General features: G+C 32.3%; 5 protein-coding genes across 8 annotated transcripts; 3 read left to right on the top strand and 2 right to left on the bottom strand.

Annotated features, from left to right (window-relative positions):
* The first annotated feature begins 259 nt into the window (after nucleotides 1-259).
* Nucleotides 260-6,240, top strand: LOC123219249 (probable aminotransferase TAT2). Of its 2 annotated transcripts, none has more exons than XM_044641090.1 (8): nucleotides 260-407; nucleotides 2,850-3,269; nucleotides 3,835-4,174; nucleotides 4,290-4,508; nucleotides 5,024-5,083; nucleotides 5,369-5,524; nucleotides 5,625-5,718; nucleotides 5,851-6,240. In XM_044641090.1, the coding sequence occupies exons 2-8, from the start codon at nucleotides 3,013-3,015 to the stop codon at nucleotides 5,976-5,978; spliced, it is 1,254 nt and encodes a 417-aa protein (XP_044497025.1). In that variant the 5' UTR covers nucleotides 260-407; nucleotides 2,850-3,012; the 3' UTR covers nucleotides 5,979-6,240. The 2 variants fall into 2 exon arrangements, with proteins under 2 accessions (XP_044497025.1, XP_044497033.1); XM_044641098.1 differs by having other exon boundaries at nucleotides 298-407; nucleotides 2,856-3,269.
* A 574-nt stretch (nucleotides 6,241-6,814) lies between these two features.
* On the top strand, nucleotides 6,815-8,950 carry LOC123219261 (D-amino-acid transaminase, chloroplastic-like). 3 transcript variants are annotated; one of them, XM_044641117.1, is made up of 5 exons: nucleotides 6,815-6,896; nucleotides 7,033-7,103; nucleotides 7,573-7,748; nucleotides 7,903-8,576; nucleotides 8,662-8,950. In XM_044641117.1, the coding sequence occupies exons 2-5, from the start codon at nucleotides 7,038-7,040 to the stop codon at nucleotides 8,760-8,762; spliced, it is 1,017 nt and encodes a 338-aa protein (XP_044497052.1). In that variant the 5' UTR covers nucleotides 6,815-6,896; nucleotides 7,033-7,037; the 3' UTR covers nucleotides 8,763-8,950. The 3 variants fall into 3 exon arrangements, with proteins under 3 accessions (XP_044497052.1, XP_044497045.1, XP_044497061.1); XM_044641110.1 differs by having other exon boundaries at nucleotides 6,815-6,940; XM_044641126.1 differs by lacking the exon at nucleotides 6,815-6,896 and adding an exon at nucleotides 6,911-6,935.
* A 614-nt stretch (nucleotides 8,951-9,564) lies between these two features.
* On the bottom strand, nucleotides 9,565-11,455 carry LOC123213121 (uncharacterized protein At4g28440-like). Its single transcript, XM_044632484.1, has 2 exons — nucleotides 11,061-11,455; nucleotides 9,565-10,001 (listed from the first exon to the last, which is right to left on the bottom strand). Exons 1-2 carry the CDS (start codon nucleotides 11,317-11,319, stop codon nucleotides 9,811-9,813), a joined length of 450 nt encoding a protein of 149 aa, XP_044488419.1. The 5' UTR covers nucleotides 11,320-11,455; the 3' UTR covers nucleotides 9,565-9,810.
* A 5,775-nt stretch (nucleotides 11,456-17,230) lies between these two features.
* LOC123215853 (homeobox-leucine zipper protein ATHB-52) lies at nucleotides 17,231-18,038 on the top strand. Its single transcript, XM_044636117.1, has one exon. The coding sequence runs from the start codon at nucleotides 17,246-17,248 to the stop codon at nucleotides 17,828-17,830; it is 585 nt and encodes a 194-aa protein (XP_044492052.1). The 5' UTR covers nucleotides 17,231-17,245; the 3' UTR covers nucleotides 17,831-18,038.
* A 993-nt stretch (nucleotides 18,039-19,031) lies between these two features.
* On the bottom strand, nucleotides 19,032-20,061 carry LOC123227494 (UDP-glycosyltransferase 79B9-like). The gene is made up of 3 exons (XM_044652407.1): nucleotides 20,017-20,061; nucleotides 19,370-19,546; nucleotides 19,032-19,334 (listed from the first exon to the last, which is right to left on the bottom strand). Exons 1-3 carry the CDS (start codon nucleotides 20,059-20,061, stop codon nucleotides 19,032-19,034), a joined length of 525 nt encoding a protein of 174 aa, XP_044508342.1.
* Nucleotides 20,062-22,002: the final 1,941 nt, after the last annotated feature.

Genomic DNA, 22,002 nt, shown 5'->3' with positions numbered 1-22,002 from the left:
ATATTTTTTAAACAAATTTAATATATGGGTGAAAAATTATTTTTTTTTTTAATTTAAATAATGATAATCAATTAGTTTATCAAACCCACCTCAAATTTTGCATCCTAAGCCCACGTTGATGATAAGCATCAGTATCTTGTAAGAGACGTCCATAATGGGTCTTCTTATGGAAAAAAATTTGTTCACATGCAAATTAAAAATTAAAACTTGATGAATCATCAAGCTTATCCTTAAATTATTATTTCAACACCCTTTATCCCTTTCTATATATACTATCTCTCCTACACACTTGGAGACACATCGCACACTCCCCATCTTGTTTGAAATTTCTACCATTTTTGTGCTTCCTTCGGCTCAAAAGCTTCCTGCCCCTGCCTCAAATTCAAGCTCCATCTTTCAATTTTCAGGTACTTAATTTCTTTATATTTACAAATTATTCTTCGTTTTCTTCTCTTATCTTTATTGTCGTTTGAGTAAGTGGGTTGTGGTTGTTTAAAAAATTTAGAGGAATTTTTTATTTTATGTATCTAATTTATTGAGAAAATATAAGTTTTTTGTCTTATTAACAATGGGAAATTGAAAAAAATACCGCTATCAAAGGAGAGAAAGCAAAATTGAGAAGTGGGCCGTGGGCCCATGAAGCGTGTTGGAATGGGGTACGGGGGGCTAAGGACAATCTTTCTCACTTCATTAGAAGCCTAACATAATAATTAACGCATGAAAATAGATGGTGATATCCAGCCACGTAGTCAGCAATGAGCTCGTGATGGGTAACTTGATAGTGCTGTCCTCGTCCAAAGAAATCTGAAAAAAAGGTCAAATGATTTATTGAGGCAAAAAAGTTTTAACGTATTTTTAAAATTATATATATAAAGTTTTAAAAATTTAAAATCTTATTTATAAGTGAATAATTATATAATTTTTTTTATTAAAAATAAAAATAAAAATATTATTTTATTAATAATATTAAAAATTAAAAATTTATTATATTTTCTTCATAAGTTTTAAAAATTAACAATTATATCTTTATCTAAAGTTTTTTAATTTTGAAAAAAACATAATTTTTTTCCACCTCAAACCGAAAGTTTTTTCCTTTATACCTCTAGCCACTATCTTTGATATCGATTATCTTTTTTCTCTACCCTAAAATATTGGTTGGCATACAATGGGACATGATGATCTCCGCTCTCCGAATCTCTTTGTCTCTAACAAAGAGAAAATACGAAGAGATTTGGGGATGAGAGACATCAACTAACGTTCGAAGGAAGAGAAAAGAAGTTGTCGGTGCTGGAGACATCAACCTGATTTGATTCGTTATTCAAGACTTTAGGTTTGCAATTGTGATATTAGTGGTTTCGAGATAATGTTTGATCGAAATGAATATAAATTATCCTAAATATGACTTGAAAATTGAGAGATATCTCTAGTAAGATTATCAAATTTTATCTCTTACAATAAAACTAGATATATATAATTTTGATATATAATTTAAATATATAGTTATTATATAATTAAATAATTTTAGGTTAAAAATAATATAATATTTAATAATAAAATAATAAACCTTTTATATATTTAAATACCATATAAAAAATGTGAACATGTAATTATTTTTTTTCGCAACTATACGACTTTATGGATTATGGGCCAGGGTGGGCCCTGATTGAGCCATCTGAATTAAATTTCAAAGTGGTCCGTGAGTTTGACGTGTTGCATCAGACAAAATTGTTTCATCAAGTCAAACTTCTTCCCAAAATCCTTTGCATTTAAACATGGTTGGAAAATTTAAAAATTATTTTGGTAATTTATTTTTTATTATTTTTAATATTTTATTTAATTTATAAAATAATAAAAAATTATTATTTATAAATTTATAAAAAAATTTAATATTTGTATTATTAATAATGATATGATACATAATAGAAAAAAGTAATCCAATTATGGCATTTATCATAGGGATTTTATTCTACTATGTCTACTTATTTTCATTTTCGTTTTCACTTTCAGATTTCAATATGTTTGGAGAGCAAATTATCTCCTCATAAAAAGTAATTTGTTTATTTTTTAATTATTTTTCTTAAATTTTTGTGATGCATTTGTTAGAATTAGAATTGTATCAATGCTAATTTTGCATTTGATGTGAGATGGAACCCTAATCTTGCAAAAATTCTGAAATCGGAATTCGAAAACACGGAAACCAAACCTTGTGCTTTCATTTCGTGAAAATCGTTTGTTTTTTGCAAAAATGTGGGAACGAAAAGGAAGAAAAAGTTGAACTCTTTCTTCCCTTATCCTGGCATTCAGTCAAAAAAAGGAAAACGAAAACGACTTGAGAATGATTCGTGTTCAATAATTTGCCACCGATTTGTCATTTGCGGCTGCTGAAGGGAGTTCATTTCGTTTCGGGATCTTGCACTTGGTTTGTCAAATCACTTGGCATGCAATCGAGTCTGAGAAGAAACTTTCTTGGAAATTCTCAGAGTTTAGAAAATCGACGTTACGGACGTTGATTTACTGAAGGTCTGTTCGGTTTTAAAATAATTATTATATTTTTATAAAATACAAAAATATATTTTAAATTTAAAAAAAACTTTTATATTACTGGCTACTTCTTCTCATCTTATGCAAAAGCAAAACTTGAGACTAATTTTAAATTAAAAAATTGATTTTTTATGTTGATAAATTGTGAGCGAATTGTTAAAATTCAGTGTTAAATGTGTGCGTTTATAATTTTATTGTAATTATTAACCATGAAAATTCCAAGGTTATTTATAAATAATTAGTCCCAATATTTAATTGAATGAAATTCATAGCCATAATCGTGACACGTTGTCTAATGTCTATTAAAGCTGCGGATTTGTTTCCATGCAAAGAATACAAGGGAAGCTGCAACGTGTGGTGGGCGGCATGCACTTCGTCTCCAGCCTTTAAGCTCTCAAGAGCTCGAAATTTTATATTCACAAGTCAAAGTGGGGTTTTTGTGTTTAAAATCTGTTTAGTTTGAGAATTATCATGGAGAGTAATAATGGAACGATGCAGCATGGAGTGGATACGAATTCTACTATCACCATCAAGGGAATTCTCAGTCTTTTAATGCAGAACACTGACGATAGAGACGATAAGAGAGTTATCTCTCTGGGTATGGGTGACCCTTCTGCTTATTCTTGCTTTCACACCACTCATGTTGCTCCTGAAGCCGTTGTTGATGCTCTTCAATCTGATAAATTCAATGGGTATGCCCCCACCTCTGGTCTTCCTCAAACAAGAAGGTATTTTTCTTTCTTTTTTAATTTTTTTTTTTTTTTACTTGGGTTCACATGCAAGTTCTTGATTTTGGAGATTGATGCTAGACTGCTAGTGTTCATATTGACTGTTTAATTGCTATTTGTTTTGAAGTAATTGATTATTTTATTAATCCATTGAATCTAATCCAGAAATTTACCAGGCCAAGTTCGACTTGGGTGGGAATTTTTCTTTTGTTTTGGGTTTTTATTGGTTTCTTTAGCCCTAATTTAATTACTTCTCGTTGGATTTGTTTATTGCAGCTTTAATTTTCTGTTTCTAACAAGTTCAATTTGAGGTTATTTAAGATTGTAATGTGAATTTATCTGTACATGAACTAGCTGCAGCTTCTGATTTCATAAAGTTTGAGTTCAAAGCCAATAGTTTCTCTTGTGTTTGTTTAATTTACCATCAGTTTCCCACTGACTGAGTTAATATTGAAGTTCCAGAATTTGCAGTGAAGTACTGATTTAGGTGTTTCCTCTCTGTTTTCCCTGTAGATATGTTTTCGAGGGAGAAATTTCCTCATATTCTGATTGTTGATTTTGACAGGGCTGTTGCTGAATATCTCTCCCGTGATCTTCCGTACAAGTTATCATCGGAAGATGTATTTATCACATGTGGCTGCACGCAAGCCATAGATGTTGCGATGGCAATGCTTGTGCACCCAGGTGCGAATATTTTGCTTCCAAGGCCAGGCTTCCCAATCTATGAACTCAGTGCTGGTTTTAGACATCTAGAGGTTCGCTATTTTGATCTTCTGCCTGAGAAGGGCTGGGAGGTTGATCTTGAAGCTGTTGACGCTCTTGCAGATCAAAACACTGTCGCAGTGGTGGTTATAAACCCCGGAAATCCTTGTGGAAATGTATATTCTTACCAACATTTGAAGATGGTTAGTAACTAAAATGTAACTTCATGTGCTACAAAAATTATGACTTCAGAGACTAAATTTACATTTAAATTTATCTAATCAAGGGGTATTTCAATTTCCTGTGTACTGTGATTAGATTGCAGAAACTGCAAACAAACTAAATATTCTTGTTATTGCTGATGAAGTTTATGGCCACCTTGCTTTTGGGAGTAAGCCATTTGTACCAATGGGAGTTTTTGGCTCAATCGTTCCTGTTCTTACTCTTGGATCTTTATCAAAGAGGTGGATTGTACCAGGATGGCGGCTTGGTTGGTTTGTTACAAGTGATCCTAGCGGAATGTTTAGAAAACCAAAGGTTCTTTCTGTCTTTCTTGTATATGTAGTCAATGTTGTCAACAACTGCTTATATGAGTACTTGTTTAACTTCACAATGATGAATTTCATCACACCAGCATAAGTGATTTAAAGACTTGCCATATTCAAGCTGTCACACAGCATAAGATAAGATGTGTTTATTTAACAGATAAACTTCTCTCACGCTTTGACCAAACTAAATGATTACTGTAATGAGATTTCATCAGATAAAATTGTTTTAAGTCAAGGTCTAGTTGGATTTTCCAAAATGATGATGCAATTATTATGCAGAATTTGGATTATTTGTTTTAGATTACTGTTGTCTAGTTCTCAGTTGACCTTTGTTACCCAGGGGCATTGTCTTTTTACGAAATCAACTCTCTGACAGCTTTTACTTTGAGTTCTCCTGTTATTACAAGGGCTGTTGTTACTTGTCTCATAATTGTTGCGTACACCTGGTTTATGTTTTTTACATCTCTTGGAGTATTTTTTTTCATCATGATCTGTTCTTCTCAGGTTGTTGAGCGTATCAAGAAGTACTTTGATCTTCTGGGAGGCCCTGCAACCTTCATTCAGGTTTGAGCACCTCAATTTACTTTCTTTTATCTGCAACAGTTAGTTCCTGTAACTAAAGATACCAATTCATCAACAAGCAATTTCATCACAAATCAGTTGAAATATCTAACTAAAAACAAGAATTAACTAGAGGAAAATAATACTATAACATTACACATCTATAGCTTCCTAGCAAATAAAGTTTGCAGCAAATAAACTTGTGATTAGGCATTAAACTGTTTTGGAACACTCCAAATTTGATCAAGGGGTTTATTTCTCATCTAGACAATGTATTTGTTGTATCAGGCAGCTGTTCCTCGCATCATTGAGCAAACTGATGAGGTTTTCTTCCGGGAAACTATAAATGTACTGAAGAATAGCTCAGACATCTGCTACAAATGGATAAAGGAGATTCCTTGCATTACTTGCCCCTACAAACCAGAGGGATCAATGGCTGTAATGGTAAGGAAATAGCAGAATTAGCAGTTCAGTGTGATTGTAATGAAAAGCCTTATAAAGTTAACCTTATAAGTGTATTTTTATTTTTATCAATTTGATGCAGGTGAAACTTAATGTGTCATCCCTTGACGATATCAGTGATGATATCGATTTCTGTTTCAAGCTGGCAAAAGAGGAATCTGTTATCATTCTTCCTGGTAAGAAACAAACAAATTTGAACATTTTACTTATCGGTCTATGGCATTCAATTAAGTTTTCCATTCTGAACTTGCATATCAATGAACTCATAGTTACTGACAATTGGTAATTACATTGATTCTGTTTCACAGGAACTGCCGTTGGGCTAAAAAATTGGCTCCGAATAACCTTTGCTGTTGATCAGTTCTCCCTAGAGGAAGCACTAGCCAGGGTGAAAATTTTCTGTGAAAGGCATGCCAAGCAATTGGAAGTATATTAGAAAGCTTAAGTCAGTCAATCAGGCAGCTTTTAATAAACCTATGCTGATTACTTGTGGTGGCATAGTTGTTACCAAGAATAACCTCATTTATCCAGTGGGTTCATTTGTGTTGTTATGTATGTGGGTCTGTAAATAATATTTAAACAAAAACCAATCAGATATCAAATCTGATATTTATCCTGCAAAATTACTCTCAACTTTCAAATTATTTTCAGAGCAATATAAGAAATAAATTCCTGAATGACAAAAGTTTGATGGTGAATGCTGTTCTAAGTTGTCTTACTTATTGTATGTAGCTTTATGCAAAAACAATAGAAAGGGTTGGTTCTCAATCATGAAGCAATTATTTACTATTATTTTAGAATTTAGATTTTATAATTTGCTGATGTTTAGTTCTGTTTATTGAACACTAGAGTTAAGAAGAAACTAGCCATTAGCTAAAAGTTAAATATTTGGCCCAATTGCATATACTTCCTTGCCGGCCGAACTAACACTTGAAAAGCATTAATAAACATACAAAATTGGAGACTAAAATCCACTAGATGAGTCATTGATAAACATGTAAAGGGTGGATATGGGGTTGATTTATTTTAGATCAAATTTCATGTTAAGTGTGTTTCATAAGAGCTTCTTGTTTTCACAGGGGAAAGACGAGCAATCACAACTTGCATGAGTAATATTATATGCACAAATATATTCATTAACCCGAATACAGACGAGCAAAAGAGACAACCTATCTTAACCAATCAATTCTCAATACCATAAGACAAACTGCTAAGTGCTGGCACAATTATGGAATCCATGTCATACACACTGTTTCTTTCTTCTTTTTTTTTTGCCTTAAAGTCTCGTTTATTTTTTCCATTTTTTTGTCCTACCTACCCTTTGGCTCTCTTCTTCAGTCTATATAGCAAAAGGGTATCTCTCATTTCCACTCCTAATCACTGTGGATACAAAGTCTGGTAGAGTTTGTTAATTTCTGTTCCCAGGTTTTAATTATATTCGGTGGTTTATTGAATCAACTTGGTGCTTTGTGTTATTGTTTGATTTGAAGGTGAAATGGCTGCGGTAGAGGCTAAAAATGGCTGTGATTTCAAAGCTCATGTTTTCTCATCATCATCAGAAGTAAAAAAACCCAGAACCCCCATCTTTTCTATCACTTTATTATTATTTCTAGTGTTTGAACGTTGTTTCCTCAAGCATGAATGATTTCATCATCCATTTTAGATATAATTAAACAGAGCACAGAAGTTTTTCAGTCAAATGTTTATAGCCTTAAAAAAATTACCATGTTTGGTAACTTAAACCCCTCCTAGAAACTTTAATGAAATTTCAATTAGATTAGTAACTTGTAATTTGATCGGTGAAAATTGCTGTTTCTTGATCTTATGTTGCTTCTTATTGTTGTGTCTTTTAGCATCAATCTTAGAGCAAACCCTTTTTCTTTCACATTTATTTCTGCTGAATAACAATCCCTGAACAGAATATTGAAGTGTCAAATTGCCAGTTCTTTATTTTTAGTATGTAGATTTTTTTAAGAGAAATGTCTTGTCTGGTAACTTCGTTGTTGCTCTTATACTGTTTTATAAACCAGTTGCTTGAAAAGCTGCATGGGAAGTGGAGCTCAGTGGAAAAGAAACCATACCCAGCTATGTATTCCAGCATATTTGGTGGAATTATTCTTGATCCTGCTATGATGGTTATTCCCATTGACGATCACATGGTTCATCGAGGACATGGAGTGTTTGATACTGCTATAATTTTAGATGGGTAGGCAGAGTTCAGTTCTAGCTCTTATATTTTACTTCTTGAAATGTACTTTTAAGCTTGTTTTTTAAGATTATGCTGCAAATCATTTAAGGTCTTATGTAATCCTAGACTTCTAAGTGTTAAAAGTGATGATGTTTTCTTCTTTTTACCTTAGATATCTGTATGAGCTGGATGTCCATCTAGATCGTTTTCTAAGATCAGCTGCAAAAGCAAGGATATCGTCTCCTTTCCCTCAATCAACTCTTCGGAGCATTCTTGTGCAATTGGCAGCTGCATCACAGTGCAAGAAAGGAACCTTAAGGTATTGGTTGAGTGCCGGTCCTGGTGACTTCTTGCTCTCACCTGCAGGCTGTCCAACAGCGGCATTCTATGCTGTTGTCATTGCTGACAACTTCTTGCAATGCAAAGAGGGGGTTAAAGTGATTACTTCAACCATCCCCATGAAAACACCACTCTTTGCCACAATGAAGAATGTGAACTATCTCCCCAATGTCCTTGCAAAGATGGAGGCTGAAGAGCGGGGAGCATTTGCTTCTATTTGGATTGATGAGGAAGGTTATATTGCTGAGGGTCCTAACGTTAATGTTGGTTTTATAACACATGATAAGGAGCTTATCTTGCCTCATTTTGATAAGATCCTCAGTGGATGCACTGCAAAGAGACTTCTGGAGCTAGCACCCAAATTAGTCGAGCGAGGGTGTTTGAAAAGTGTCAAAACTGCCAATCTCAGGGTTGAGGAAGCTAAAAATGCAGCCGAAATGATGTACATAGGAAGCACACTTCCAGTATTGCCAATCATTGAGTGGGATGAACAACCCATTGGAGATGGTAACTTATCCTCAATCACTAACATTATTTACTTTAATCTTGGTAACTGCATTTCATCAAAGTTTATGTATAATATTTGTAACAGGTAAGGTGGGAGAATTGTCAATTGCACTGTCTGATCTGCTTTGGGAAGACATGATAGCAGGCCCTGAACCACAAAGGCTATGCATACCCTATGAGCACTGAAGCACGAGTTAAGCAAGGAGGCTGAATAAATGGTTTCGTTGGGCAATTAGCTACCTTATTGCTTGTTATTTTCTTGTGTAAGTAGAACCTCCAGATTCTTGTTTTGCATCATGAACTTGTTAAGTTTAAGGTGACATTAACAGAATCATCACACAGCTTTGCTTAAATTGATGAGCTTCATTTCTGCACGCTTTAATCTATAACTTGAAACCCCGTGATACCATTATTCTTGCAAAACAACCATGTTCAATGAACCATAAACTGCAAGGTAACAAAGGGTAGAGTTCATATTGAGTTTTCAACGCAATTAGCACAGGAACTCAATCACTCAGCAGTTCTTCGATGTATCGTGTTGCCATCTGCAGACTCTTACTTCTATCGAGTTATGTTTTCATATTCCATAAATTTTAAGAGACACACGGAAAAGGTTAATTGGTTTTCTTCATTTGGGAGAAGTACTTTTTGAACCCCAATCTATGGTGAAAGAGTTTCCCTTAAATTTGGAAACAAATGTTACTCCACCAACCATGTGTCCCTTTATCCTTCAATCAGATTTGTATTTGACAGGTTTAGGCTATTTAAATACCATTATGACCCTTATATTCTATCATAAAAGAATAAAATCCCTGTCTTCCACAAAAAACTTTCTCAGAAACTCAAGCCAAATTCGTTAAAATTAGTGGTGCAACAAATTTTAAAGATCTTCCCTTTTCACAAAATTTCCAGACATGTCATCTCAAGTCAAAACATGTTAACAACTTACCTGTAAAAGTGTTAGGTATGCAAAATATGATAGCCAAAATTTCGAATACGAAAGGATATAGTAAGTTTTACTTACCTAAGAAAATCCTAATTGATGGTAAGTCTTACTTAATTAACAGCATTAAGTTGCTTTTACTAACATCTATTAACTAATTCCGATCTAAAGTATAATAAAATATTACCAAGCAGCAGCATATTACCAGAAAATCACAAAAAAAAAAGCTGTTGCAGGTTCAAAACTCCTAAGTTACTCTTAGCTCCAAGTATGGCCTTCAAGTGCTCTCTGTCACTCTTCCACAACATTCACTAGCTCATACTCCACTAAAGAGAGATTGTTATCATCTTTGACAACAAATTCTGCAGGGTCAGTAACCTCAACACGGCCCCATTTGTCAACTGCCAGCCTCATGGATCCCTTAAACATGTCAATCTTCGCATTACGGAGAATAACAGTTGTACCAGGCTTCATCATGTCAACTGGGCAGACAGCAAAGCATTAACATCAGAAACATGGGAAAATTTATTAAGGTAGAGAAGATGAATTATAAAGAATAATTGTAGCATTTCCCAACTTAAAGCAAGAAATAATTTTTATACCTCCACTTTCATCATAATCAAGTAAACTTTTGTATCATCATTCACTTAAAGCACGAAATAAAACAAGAATTCCTCTAATCAATGTGGTCAACAAGAATATATTGACCAGGAAAAGGAAAGATGGAAGAACTTTACAGCGTTCATCATTGCAATGTTGAATGATGATCGACTCAATAATAACCTATGAGACAAATGATTATAAATTAATTAATACTTAAGAGGAAGAATATAATCTCAGATTAGTGTGAGAGTAAACACAGCCAAACACACAAATACAAGGTACCAGAAGTAAAGTAGACACACGACTAGTTTACAAATATATAGTATTAACATTGCGGGGCATCTCATGAATAAATCTTCAGTCGGGGAGCCATTTGCACATTACATTCAACACCACATAAGCAGCAATTGAAATTACAACCCACCTATCACGGCTTCCAAAAGTGACCTCTTGTCACCAATCACATCACGTCATAATTTTTTAAACATATTGACCTATATACATTTTGAATCCTTTGTCTTCTAAGATATAGTGATTGGTAAAAGTACAGATCAAGAACTCAATGGTAGAATGTCTAAGGTAAACCGTGACTGACCAAAGAATGAACATATGAGGGCCAACCAACTAAACAGTTTGACTTAACCAAGGCAAAAACATAGAGACGATCAGGAGCGGGTTGAGTAAGCTAACACAAGTAATCAACAGCTGTTGCGTAATTCAACAAAAATTGTTCCCATTTCTCAATCCAAACAACCAGAACTTAAGATGCCACATACACATTAAGTCTATCCTAAATTTCATTCTTTTAGCATGAAATTGATTCATATTTCAAAAACCAAATTTTACAAAAGAAACAGAAACCCAATGCCACAAAAATGAATAATTATTTTTAAAAGAAAAACTTCACAATACATTGTACGATTATAATCATAAATTACCTTGATCGTTACGAGCGGTGAAAATTATGGTTCCAGTGTCGTCACCGATGAGGCACTCGGCGATTCGGGTCAGGCGGAGGTGACTGGACGTCGATCGCCCCTTTTGCGAGACGGGGTTGGATTCAAGGACCTTGACGATCAATGTGTGGCCGTTGGTGCCAGGTTTAAGCTGGTCCACTTTAACGAAGACGGGCTTTCTCAGTCCTGGCTTTTCATTGCTCTGTTGTTCTTGTCGTGGTGGCGGTGTTGGCGTTTCCATTGCTTGAGAGTATGTGGAAAAATAGAAAACCAAACCCTAAATGGAGCTTGATCAAAGGAAAGGAGCTAAAAGAACTAGCTTTACTGTATGTAGTAGGAGATGATGCCCATCCAATAAATTTCGTGGGAAATTTCATAGCTTTTCATTTCATTATTTTTTAATAGGCCAATAGACTTGTTCCCACCCGACCCAATTATGTTTCCTTCACCTATTTTCAAAATTTTAAATATTTATTTATGAATTAATTTTTATTTATTTAAATATTTTAAAAATAAAAATTTTATTACATTCTTTTGGATAGATTTAAAAATCTCATAATTTTCTCATTTACTTAAAATTTAAAAAGTGACTATTTTTTTTTTAAAATTTATAGGTTTTCTTTCTTTTCTCTCCAACAATAAACTGAAGAAGAGAAAAAGAAATGGTGACATCTTTGGCATCGTCACCGTCTCTTCTTGGATAGAGATTCGTTGACAGAGACGTAATTTGTCAACAGATCGCCATCCAGGAAAAGACCATGACGATGTCAAAGATGTTGTCATCGTTATCACCATCATCAAAAAGGGAAAAAAGAAAACCTAAAGATTTTGAATGGGGAGAATAGTCACTTTTCAATCATTGAGTAAAGAGAAATTATGACATTTTTTAACTTGAAAAAAAAAATTGATAAAATTTTTACTTTTAAAATTTTTTTAGTAAATAACGGTTTTACCTTTAATTATATTTGAGATTTTTAACAAAAATTGATTCATAAGTAAGTATTTAAGTTTTAAAAAATTAGAAAATAAGATTTTGAATTTTTACCAAATCTTGGGTAGGAACAAACCTTTGGGCCTTTTTTAATATTATTTTAGGAATTATAACGTGTCATTTATCCTGGCTTAATATCTCATAATCTTAATTTTAATTTAGAATAATAATAAAGATGAGAAATTTTATTTAATGATCTATTAACCCTATTTGAAATGAGAAGTGATAGTTTTAACCCCCTTTTTTTTTTTTTCCTTTTAAGTATTGACACTTCTGCTAAAATTGCCCTCTCCATATGATTTAACAACTTTTGTTGACCAAAATACAAGATTCCCAAGGCATAACTTGACTAAGCAAGTATGGAACCCTAAAGAATTCCAGAGGGGTTTGAATTTGAGACCATGAAATTTTATTTATTCGGTTAAAAAACACATGATTCACAGTGATAATTTTGATGGTTTAAGGGTAATTTTTTTCACTAAAAATTGTTAACAATAAATAAAAATAGCATTTTCAATAATAATTTGACTTTTTAAAATTTAAAAATTGAGAAATAGTCATTTGGCCTTTACCAAATTATCTTCCTATTATTGGATTTAACATAAAAAATTTAAGGGGGATTTAGGCATTTCGGAAATGTCAAAGGGATTTGAGTGATTTAGTCAAACCTAAGGGGTGCCATTAAATAAATAATAGATCATCAATTAAAGAAGGCCAAACGACTATTTCCCACCCAAGGTTTAGCGTTTTCTCAAATGTCCCCTCTTTAACTATGGAAACACCAAACACCCACCCATGACCGGTTAGATTTAACAGAACCCTAACGCCTAAAAATTTTATCTCTTTTTACCCCCTAAACTTTAAAAACTAAAATTCGTCTCCCATGGCGTCTCCGGGCGTCGATCGGACCTCCAAATGAGAGGAAAGAGATCGTCGGAAGGAGAGGTTGCTTCGGGAGGGAGAGGCCGTCGGCAACGGAGCTGGAGAGGTCGCCGGAGATTTCAAAACCAAACCCTAGGGTGAAACTGCGATTTTTTAAAACTTAGGCTGGGGAAAAATTTTAGTTTTTAAAGTTTAGGGGGGTAAAATATATTCTATTTTAGTTTATTTTTAATATTATAGCGAAAATGATGATTTTACCCTTACTACCGTTAGAGTTTTGTTAAATCTAACCGGCCATGGGTGGGTGTTTGGTATTTCTATAGTTAAAAGAGGGACATTTGAGAAAACACTAAACCTTGGGTGGGAAATACTCGTTTGGCCATTAAAGAATCACTAAAATAATAAAGAAAGGTTGCTTTCACTAGCCAATTTTGGATGGTACATTAATTGCTGAAAGGTCACTAAATTTGGGGCCAATAGGCTTGACATTTCAAAAAACCATCAAGACATTTGTGGGTTAAATCTTGTCTTCTACGTGAAAGCTCCTTCGCTAGTTGGGAAGTGGCAGGCAGGCATTAATGGGTTGGATTTTGGGTTTCATTTCTTCTTCTTCTTATGTTTGAAGGTGAAAGAAAGCCATCACACTTTGTACCCCAAGCACTTCAAACTTTTGCCCAATGGCCCATCCATGTCTCTTAATATCTACATACTTCTAACAATAAAATTATGTTTACTCACTTTGAATACATAGATGGGTACAACTAATATGTGTTATCATGTGATTAGGTGTTTTTGAATTAAAAATAAATTAACATTTAATCATATGATAACATATATAAATGTATATTTTTTTGTTAACTCAAAATGGGTATAAATAGTATCGCTCTACTTCTAAATACAAGTTTTGCTGATTTGTTAGTAATAGATTATCCAGACAAATACGTAAAAGAAATTTCATCCATAATTTTTTTCAATGAAACTATGCGTATTCAATTTTAAGTATCAATTACTTATGTAGCATGGAAACAAAAACAAAAACGTAAAAATAAAAACATTGGAACGTATTTTCTCAAAAATTTATAAAACAGAAACGTAAAAAAACATGTAAATATGAACAATATATGTTTTTTTTTAAATAAGTACCAAGTTTTATAAATAAAAATGTAACAATCTATATTTCTTTAAAAAAATTAGTAATATAAAACGAATTTTTAGTTACAATAAGATATGTACTTAACTAACTTGGTATAATAACCAAAAAATTAAATAAATAATATATATTAAACTTGATGAAGTTGATTTTTTGAATATTTACTTACAATTAAATAAGCCGTAGATAGAGGAGAAATGAGTTTTAACACGTGAAAGAGGAGAAAAACTTTGATGCCAAAGAGGAGATGAAATCATAAATTAGGGTTGCAAATTATGATGGTAGGACAGAGAATCCATCACAAAACTTTGAACAAGTGGCAGTACCAAGGTTCGTCCAAATTCGTGCCCTAATTTTCATGGGCCTCCCGTGAGGCCCATTTCAACATCACCACTCATAGGTGCATGAACAAAAGATTCAACAACCACATGTGGGGAAGATTCTGTAGTCCCTCCAAACGACACTCCAACATTGACTTGACTTAACCGTTTCAGATTTTATTTAATATTTTCTTAATTAAAATTTAATATCCAAAATTTAATTTTTATGAATGCATTTGATTAATTGATTGATTGATGAAATTAGTTGCAAACAAAAAGCAGGCTTCTGTGTTCATGCATTTGGTTGCAAGGTCCATTTTCAAATTTGAATAAATAAATTCGGTAGTTGTTGTAGGAGATAATATTTATTTATTAATTTTAATAATCAGATAATCATAAATTTTAATTTTATTTTTTATTGGCAGAAGGAATTTCTTCGTTATTATTCACTTCAATTATGCCTATAATAATAAGTTTATAATTTATTTTTATACATTTAATATTTTACCCTTTTTAGTGAAAAATAATATAAAATTAAATAATTAAATAATTTCGCATTTGAATTTTGATGATGCAACGAAATTACACCTTTTAAAGTTGGAAAAGGTTAATTTTTCACCCCTTTCCTAAATTTATAAATAAAAACAATTAATTTTTTTTTATAAAGTTAATAAAAATACCTTATTATAATTTCTTCTATACAAAAAAAATAAAAATATTTTCCACGTTTGTTGACAATTGGACGCTGGCTCTGCTTGTTAATGACAATTCCTCCCTTTCCCTTTTTGTCATCATCTTTGTGTTGTTGTCAATCAATTTCTTTTTTTTCAAAGATTATATTAGTAATTACCTTTTCTCCTTTTATCACCGACGTCGTCCTTATTACGTTCTTTTACGTTGATTTCATCGTTGACTTTAATGATGTTTCTTTCTTCGATCTTAATCAATTTATTTTCTACCTGTAATTCATATCTCATATTTAGAATATATGATTTCTAATTATGTTTGCTATTTTTAAGTATTTTTTTGATAGTCAAGATCCCAAAAAGAAGAAAAAAAATATGAATAAAAAAAATGGTGAAAATATAAATTTTGTATTATTAAAAGTTCAAATGGTATTAACCTTTTTGTATGTGACAAAAATATTTTTTAAATATTAAAATTAATCATTTAAACTTAAAAGAAAAAAAAAATTAGTACAAAATTCCAATGGAAAAAAGCTGTTCGGTCTTCAAACTTCATATATTAAAAATATAGAATTATAGGTTCGACCATATATATTTATGTATTAATCTTTATATCAGTGGGCCCTTTGGTTAGACATTTCTATATTCAACGATGTACTTGATTTTCCCAAACTTTGGGTGGAACAATTAATAGTCAACTGACTATTTCTTATCATAAATTTTTATCATTTAAATTTAAAAAAAAATCATTTTTCAATCATTTATTAAATTAAAAAATTAAATTAAAAAACCTAAATTCACGTACTCAAATAAAAAATGTCCAATATTATTTATATAAAGCCAAAATACCCATATATGAGATACTGTTCACTCAAATTATGTTTTGAGAAATTAAATTAATTACCTAAAAATAATATGTCTAAGGCAATAACAATAAAATTTACACCCAGTGTAATACAAAATTCTTTAATAAATTCATCTAAAACACTAAAGAGTTAACCCATGTAACTAATTGTACAAATTTAAAAACTGTAACCTAAAAACCAACTAAATCTTTTTTCAATCGCATAAATTCCAACATCAAAATAAATAAAATATGGTGAGGAACGATGGACTAACCTCTTTTATCATGTTTTATTCATTGTGATGTTGAGATTTATGTGATTGGAAGAAGATTTAGTTGGTTTTTAGGTTAAGGTTTTTGGATTTATACAATTGATTACATAAGTCGATTCTTAACTATTTTAGATGAATTTGTTGATGAATTTTTTGTTAAAATAGATGTAGATTTAATTGTTGCTGCTTTGGACATATTATTTTTGGATTAATTTAATTTCCCATAAAACAACTCGAGTAAACAGTGCCTCATGAGTGGGTATTTTGGCTTTGTATAAATAATGTTGAGTATTTTTACTTTGAACATATGAATTTAGACTATTTAATTTAATTTTCCTATTAAATTTAAAAAACTATATGTTAATTTTTTATAGTATTTGCCTTCCCAAAATTTTATTAAATATAATTTTTTTTCAGATTTATATTTATCAAAATTAAAAATAATAAAATAAATTTAAATTTTTTTAACATTGATGACATTCATCGCTAGTGATTTGGTGCAATTTTGATTGAAATTACATAAATTAGTGCTATTCTTAACTTTGTTAATGATAGTTAATTTTTAAATTTATGTAAAGTGAAATGAAAATGAGAAGAAAAAAAAAATAGGGTTAATGTGTTATTTGGTTGTAATATTAAGCGTTAAAAGATAACTTACTTTGATAGATGGGTGAGAAAATGACTTTTTAAACTTAAAGGTGGCAATGTTATTTTAGCAAACCTTGTGTGGGACACAGTATTTTGACCAAAAATAAATAATTTTTATTCCAATTTCCTAAAAAATCACAATATTCGTAAAAGTAGGACCAACTTCACGTGAAGACCACATGCAATTAACAATATTAAACATAATTTTATAATTAATCAACATCTTAATCACTTTCCCTTCCTCTTAATAAACGCCAAAAAATAAATTATACAAATAAATTTCTAAACCAAAAACACTTCCAAATTTCTTTTTAAAGACGGAAAATAAAAAAATAAAAAAGCCATGTATAGAATATTATTATATATAAACCACCATGTCTCAACACAAGTGCATGCCCAATTCAACAGAATCATCTTCTTCCCAACTTGGAAAAATGAACAGCGTTCAAACACAAGACCAAAAGCACCCATCGAAATTTCACAACAACAAGAGGCTAAATCAAGACCAAGTGATGCTGCTGGAGAGGAGTTTCACCGTCCACAAGAAGCTCGACCCCGAGCTGAAGCTGAAGCTGGCGAACCAGCTGGGTGTGCCGCCGCGACAGGTGGCGATTTGGTATCAGAACAAGCGGGCGAGGTGGAAGACGCAGAACTTGGAGCTGGATTACAACACGGTTCAAGTTAAGCTCGAGAACGCGTTGGCGGAAAAGAGAAGGCTCGAAAAAGATGTGAAGCAGCTTAAAGAAGAGCTGAATCATGCTCAGGAGATACTGTTTGCGAATTTGACCCAGAGAAATTACCCTTTTAGTTCTCGTGATTCTTCTAACAATGGCTCTTGCAGTGAAAATATAGATGGTGATAATCATCATCATCATCATCATCATTATCTTCAGGCTATGGAAGTCGATGAGCTTTATGGTTGCATGATTGGTGGCGGCTGTAGATCAGCTTGGGATTGACGTAACTCATGATGTAGCCATGCCATTAATTATGCATATAGTAGTTAGCTTCTTCTGAAATGTGAAATTAGTTGTTTAATTACAATGATTTAATTACTATTTGAGCAAATTAGTGTACCTAAGCGTTAGCAAAAACAGTAAAGTTGTAAGAGTCCCAGAAGGGGGGTTTGAGTTTGAATTATATTGATCCCATGATCTTGAATTACCATTAAAAAGTTTTCTCTTGTTTTTGCCATCTTCCTCACACCTTTAAGAATCTTTAATTATAAATAAAGTCTCTTTCAATGAGTCGATTTATGCTGCTTTGACAAAATTTTTGTCAACTTTACTGGTTATTGTAATATAATTACTCTATAAATTAAAAATCTTGAGATCATCTTGATCAATGCCAAGTGGTTAGAGTTCAGGAAAATAATGAGTTTGAAATGGTTAAAATTTTTAAAGAATTGTGGAGATTGAATTATAACTTTTTCAACTATGTAAAAGAGATTAAAGATAGAGGTTTTTGATTAATACAGAGTTTTAACTATCAAGTTTTCTTCACATTTTATAGAGTGGATTAATACGAAAGATAGTTTTAATAGCTTTTACAAGACTAAAAAGAGCAAGGTGTGTCAATACATGTTTTCAACTTTTAAATTTTGGTGAATTTTTTATCTATTATTTATTTCCTCCTTTATGTTCCACCATGGACCAAAATTTGATTGCTAAACAATTTATTTTTTGGGGAGGGGGTTTACTTTCTCTGAATGCTACTCAGTTTGGGTTGGGTGATCAATTTGGTTTTGTAAGATATTAAAGAAGCAAAGACTTTAGAGCATTTATCCAAGATATATTAAATAAACTTTATGTTTTGTAGTTGACGTTTGAATAGATGTTAAATTTCTCAAAGGCGACCTGACTCTACCTTTTCATCCTAACCCAAACCCAAACCCAAACTTGAAACACTTGTGAGCTAACAAATGATGAGGTTGAAGTAGGTTTTTCATCAATAAGGAATCAAGACATATAGTATGTTTTATTATTATATTGATAAAATTATCATTTTGTTTTTCCAATTGTATACTATATATGCTCTGAATGTGAGGATAATATTTTGGATTCTTGTATAAAGCTTCAAAATAAAATCGTCACTAATCTAGCAATGAAGCAAACATTGTCTTATAATTTGCACTATTGTTTTTAACAATTGGAATATTGGTCACTTATCAACAAGCTCTTGTATAGCTTTGGCAAACTTGTCAAAATAAGCATTCATGAACCCCGGATTCATCAATGAATCCTTCCATTTTGCATGGTTCTGTCTCACCAAATTACCCACTTCACTTTCTTCCTCCATCACACTCTTAATGGCCTTGCGCAAATTCTCTTTTGAGAGCCAACCATTCTCTTCTCTCTCAACTTCCACACCAACCTTCAGCTCTTCCGCCATTAGCCTTGTGTTGAGGATTTGGTCACCCAACTGTGGCACCAAAACTATCTGACAATCACTCATCAATGACTCCTACATGAATCCGAATCCACAGTGATTCACAAAACAACACCAAGGAGATGGTGTAAAGAGAGGGATATCTCCGACGCATTTGCGGCGCCGTGAGGGAGGCCATTGACGTGAGGAATTGTAAGGTGATGGAGGGTGATAAAATTAGGGTGGAGATTCGAATGTTGAAGGTCTTTCTGAACCTTTGCCGGCAGCAAGAAAGTGATGGTGTGGCCCTTTCAGCAAGCTTGTTGGAGAGATGAAGAAATGCGAGTGATGTGACCAAAAGCAAGCCATGGAAACATGAGAATGTGAAATTTTGAGGGCTTGGATTCACTTATGTTCCACCGTTGAAGGATCTTGAAGTTGTACAGAGGTGATCAATGGTGAATCCTAACTATATATGGGAGAAGAACGTTTGTAGCGGCCATGTGAAGAGGAATGGTTATACAGTTAAAATTGAAGGAAGGACATTAAGAAAGAGACAGAAGATTAAATTCAAGAATTGATGAAAGGTCACTAAATTTGGGGCCAATGGACTTGACATTTCAAAAAACCATCAAGACATTTGTGGGTTAAATCTTGTCTTCTAAGTGAAGGCTCCTTCACTAGTTGGGAAGTGGCAGGCAGGCATTAATGGGTTGGATTTTGGGTTTCATTTCTTCTTCTTCTTCTTATGTTTGAAGGTGAGAGAAAGCCATCACACTTGGTACCCCAAGAGCTTCAAACTTTTGCCCAGTGGCCCATCCATGTCTCTTAATATCTACATACTTCTAAATACAAGTCTTGTTGATTTGTTAATAATAGATCATCAGGACAAATAGGTAAATAAAATTTTATCCACAATTTTTTTTTTCAATGAAACTATGTAAATCCAATTTTAAGTATCAATTGCTTATATAGCATAGAAACGAAAACAAAAACGTAAAAACTTGAAAACACAGAAACGAAAATATTGAAACATATTTCTAAAAAATATAGAAAAAAAACGTGAGAAAATATGTAAATATAAAAAATATAGGTTTTTTTTTTTTATAAATACCAAATTTTATAAAAAAAATTACAACAACCTATATTTCTTAAAAAAAAAAAACAAAATACAATTATTCTTTAGCAATAATAAGGTATGCACTCAACCAACTTGATATAATAATCAAAAAATCAAATAAGTAATATGAATTAAACTTGATGAAGTCGCTTTTTTAAGTATTTGCTGACAACTAGAGAAGTTAGAGATAGAGAGAAAATGAGTTTTAACACGCTGAAGAGGAGAAAAGCTTTACATGTCAAAGAGTAGATAAAATCAAAATTACAGTTAGAAACTATTATGAAGAGTAAAACATGAAATTGATTAAAAAATACATAAAAGAAACGCATTTAGATTTTTTTTCGTATCTCAAAAATGGCCTCGAAATGTTTTGTACTAGTTTTGGGGCTTTTCGAAAACAAAAACATTTTAGAAATGCACTTAGCCAATTAGGTACTCAAACGACATATCACTATGTGTTTAAACTATTTTGAATTAAAAATAAAATAATATTTAATCATATAATAATATAAAACACTCAATTGAATACTCAAAACTGAATACACATAACACTTTTTTTTAAATCTTTTCAAAACATTGTCAAGTTGACTGCATCTCATTCATGCACTTAGAAAGGAAGACAAAGAATCCATCACAAAACTTTGAACAAGTAGTAGTGCGAAGGTTTATCCAAATTTGTGCCCTAGTTTTCATGGGCCACCCTTGAGGCCCATTTCAACATCACCACTCGTAGGCGCATGAACAGAAGATTCAACAAGCAAATGTGGGGAAGACTCTGTAATCCCTCCAAACGACACCGTAACATTGATTTGAGTTAATTTCGGATTTGATTTAATATTTTCTTAATTAAAATTTAATATCCAAAATTAAATTTTTAGGTATGCATTTAATTGATTGATTTATGATGAAGTTAATTGCAAACAAGGAGCTGCCTTCTTTGTTCATGCATTTAGTTGCAAGGTCCAGTCTCTTTCAATTTTAAATAAATAAAGTTGGTGGTTGTAGGAGATAATATTTATCCATTAATTTTAATAATCAAATAATCATAAATTTTAATTTTATTTTTTGTATAAAGAAATTTCTTCCTTATTATTGACTTCAATTATGCCTATAATAAGTTTATAATTTATTTATAGGGAAAGGGACTATTTTTCACCCACTCTTAAAGTCGCACCCATGAAAAATGAAAAATCTAAACTCTCACCCATAGTTAAACTGTCGTCTAAATTTTTAGTTAGAGACAGAGATAAAATTGTTATTTTACTTTTAAAATTTAAAACTTCAAAATTTTTATCATTTCCACCCTCCAGGTTTTAAAAACTAACACCTTAACCCATCCTCAAAGTTTGAAAAGTTTAGATTTCATCCCTAGAATTTGCTTTCTTGTCCGATCATAAAGGAGAAACCTTCGTCGCTCAGATCTGGATGATGAAGCCTCGTCTAGATTTAGAAGAATAGACGAAGGACAACGCTTCGTCTTCGCATCTGGATGATGCGACGAACGACAAAAGACAACGAAGCATCATCCTTCGTCATATGAGTTGTGCAACAAAGAGGGATCTCTTCGTCGCACCATGCAAAAAGGAGATGAATATCTCTTTATCGCACTATCGTCGTCGCACCAGGAGAATGAGGAGATCAGAG

The sequence above is a fragment of the Mangifera indica genome, chromosome 1, assembly GCF_011075055.1.
Source record: "Mangifera indica cultivar Alphonso chromosome 1, CATAS_Mindica_2.1, whole genome shotgun sequence".
Lineage (NCBI taxonomy): Eukaryota > Viridiplantae > Streptophyta > Magnoliopsida > Sapindales > Anacardiaceae > Mangifera > Mangifera indica.
Note: the sequence above shows the minus strand (reverse complement) of the source record. Positions and strands in the feature narration are given on the sequence as shown.

Excerpts from the sequence above, each read along its gene's own strand:
- LOC123219249 (XM_044641090.1), top strand. The coding sequence starts at position 3,013 with ATGGAGAGTAATAATGGAACGATGCAGCATGGAGTGGATACGAATTCT. Across the intron at positions 4,175-4,289 it reads CTTACCAACATTTGAAGATG|ATTGCAGAAACTGCAAACAA; the intron begins GTTAGTAACTAA and ends TACTGTGATTAG. Across the intron at positions 5,084-5,368 it reads GCCCTGCAACCTTCATTCAG|GCAGCTGTTCCTCGCATCAT; the intron begins GTTTGAGCACCT and ends TTGTTGTATCAG.
- LOC123219261 (XM_044641117.1), top strand. The coding sequence starts at position 7,038 with ATGGCTGCGGTAGAGGCTAAAAATGGCTGTGATTTCAAAGCTCATGTT. Across the intron at positions 7,104-7,572 it reads TTTTCTCATCATCATCAGAA|TTGCTTGAAAAGCTGCATGG; the intron begins GTAAAAAAACCC and ends TTTATAAACCAG. Across the intron at positions 7,749-7,902 it reads ACTGCTATAATTTTAGATGG|ATATCTGTATGAGCTGGATG; the intron begins GTAGGCAGAGTT and ends TTTTTACCTTAG.
- LOC123213121 (XM_044632484.1), bottom strand. The coding sequence starts at position 11,319 with ATGGAAACGCCAACACCGCCACCACGACAAGAACAACAGAGCAATGAA. Across the intron at positions 10,002-11,060 it reads CACCGCTCGTAACGATCAAG|TTGACATGATGAAGCCTGGT; the intron begins GTAATTTATGAT and ends CTGTCTGCCCAG.
- LOC123215853 (XM_044636117.1), top strand. The coding sequence starts at position 17,246 with ATGTCTCAACACAAGTGCATGCCCAATTCAACAGAATCATCTTCTTCC.
- LOC123227494 (XM_044652407.1), bottom strand. The coding sequence starts at position 20,061 with ATGGATGGGCCACTGGGCAAAAGTTTGAAGCTCTTGGGGTACCAA. Across the intron at positions 19,547-20,016 it reads TGAAGCTCTTGGGGTACCAA|GGCCACACCATCACTTTCTT; the intron begins GTGTGATGGCTT and ends GCTTGCTGAAAG. Across the intron at positions 19,335-19,369 it reads TACACCATCTCCTTGGTGTT|GAGTCATTGATGAGTGATTG; the intron begins GTTTTGTGAATC and ends GGATTCATGTAG.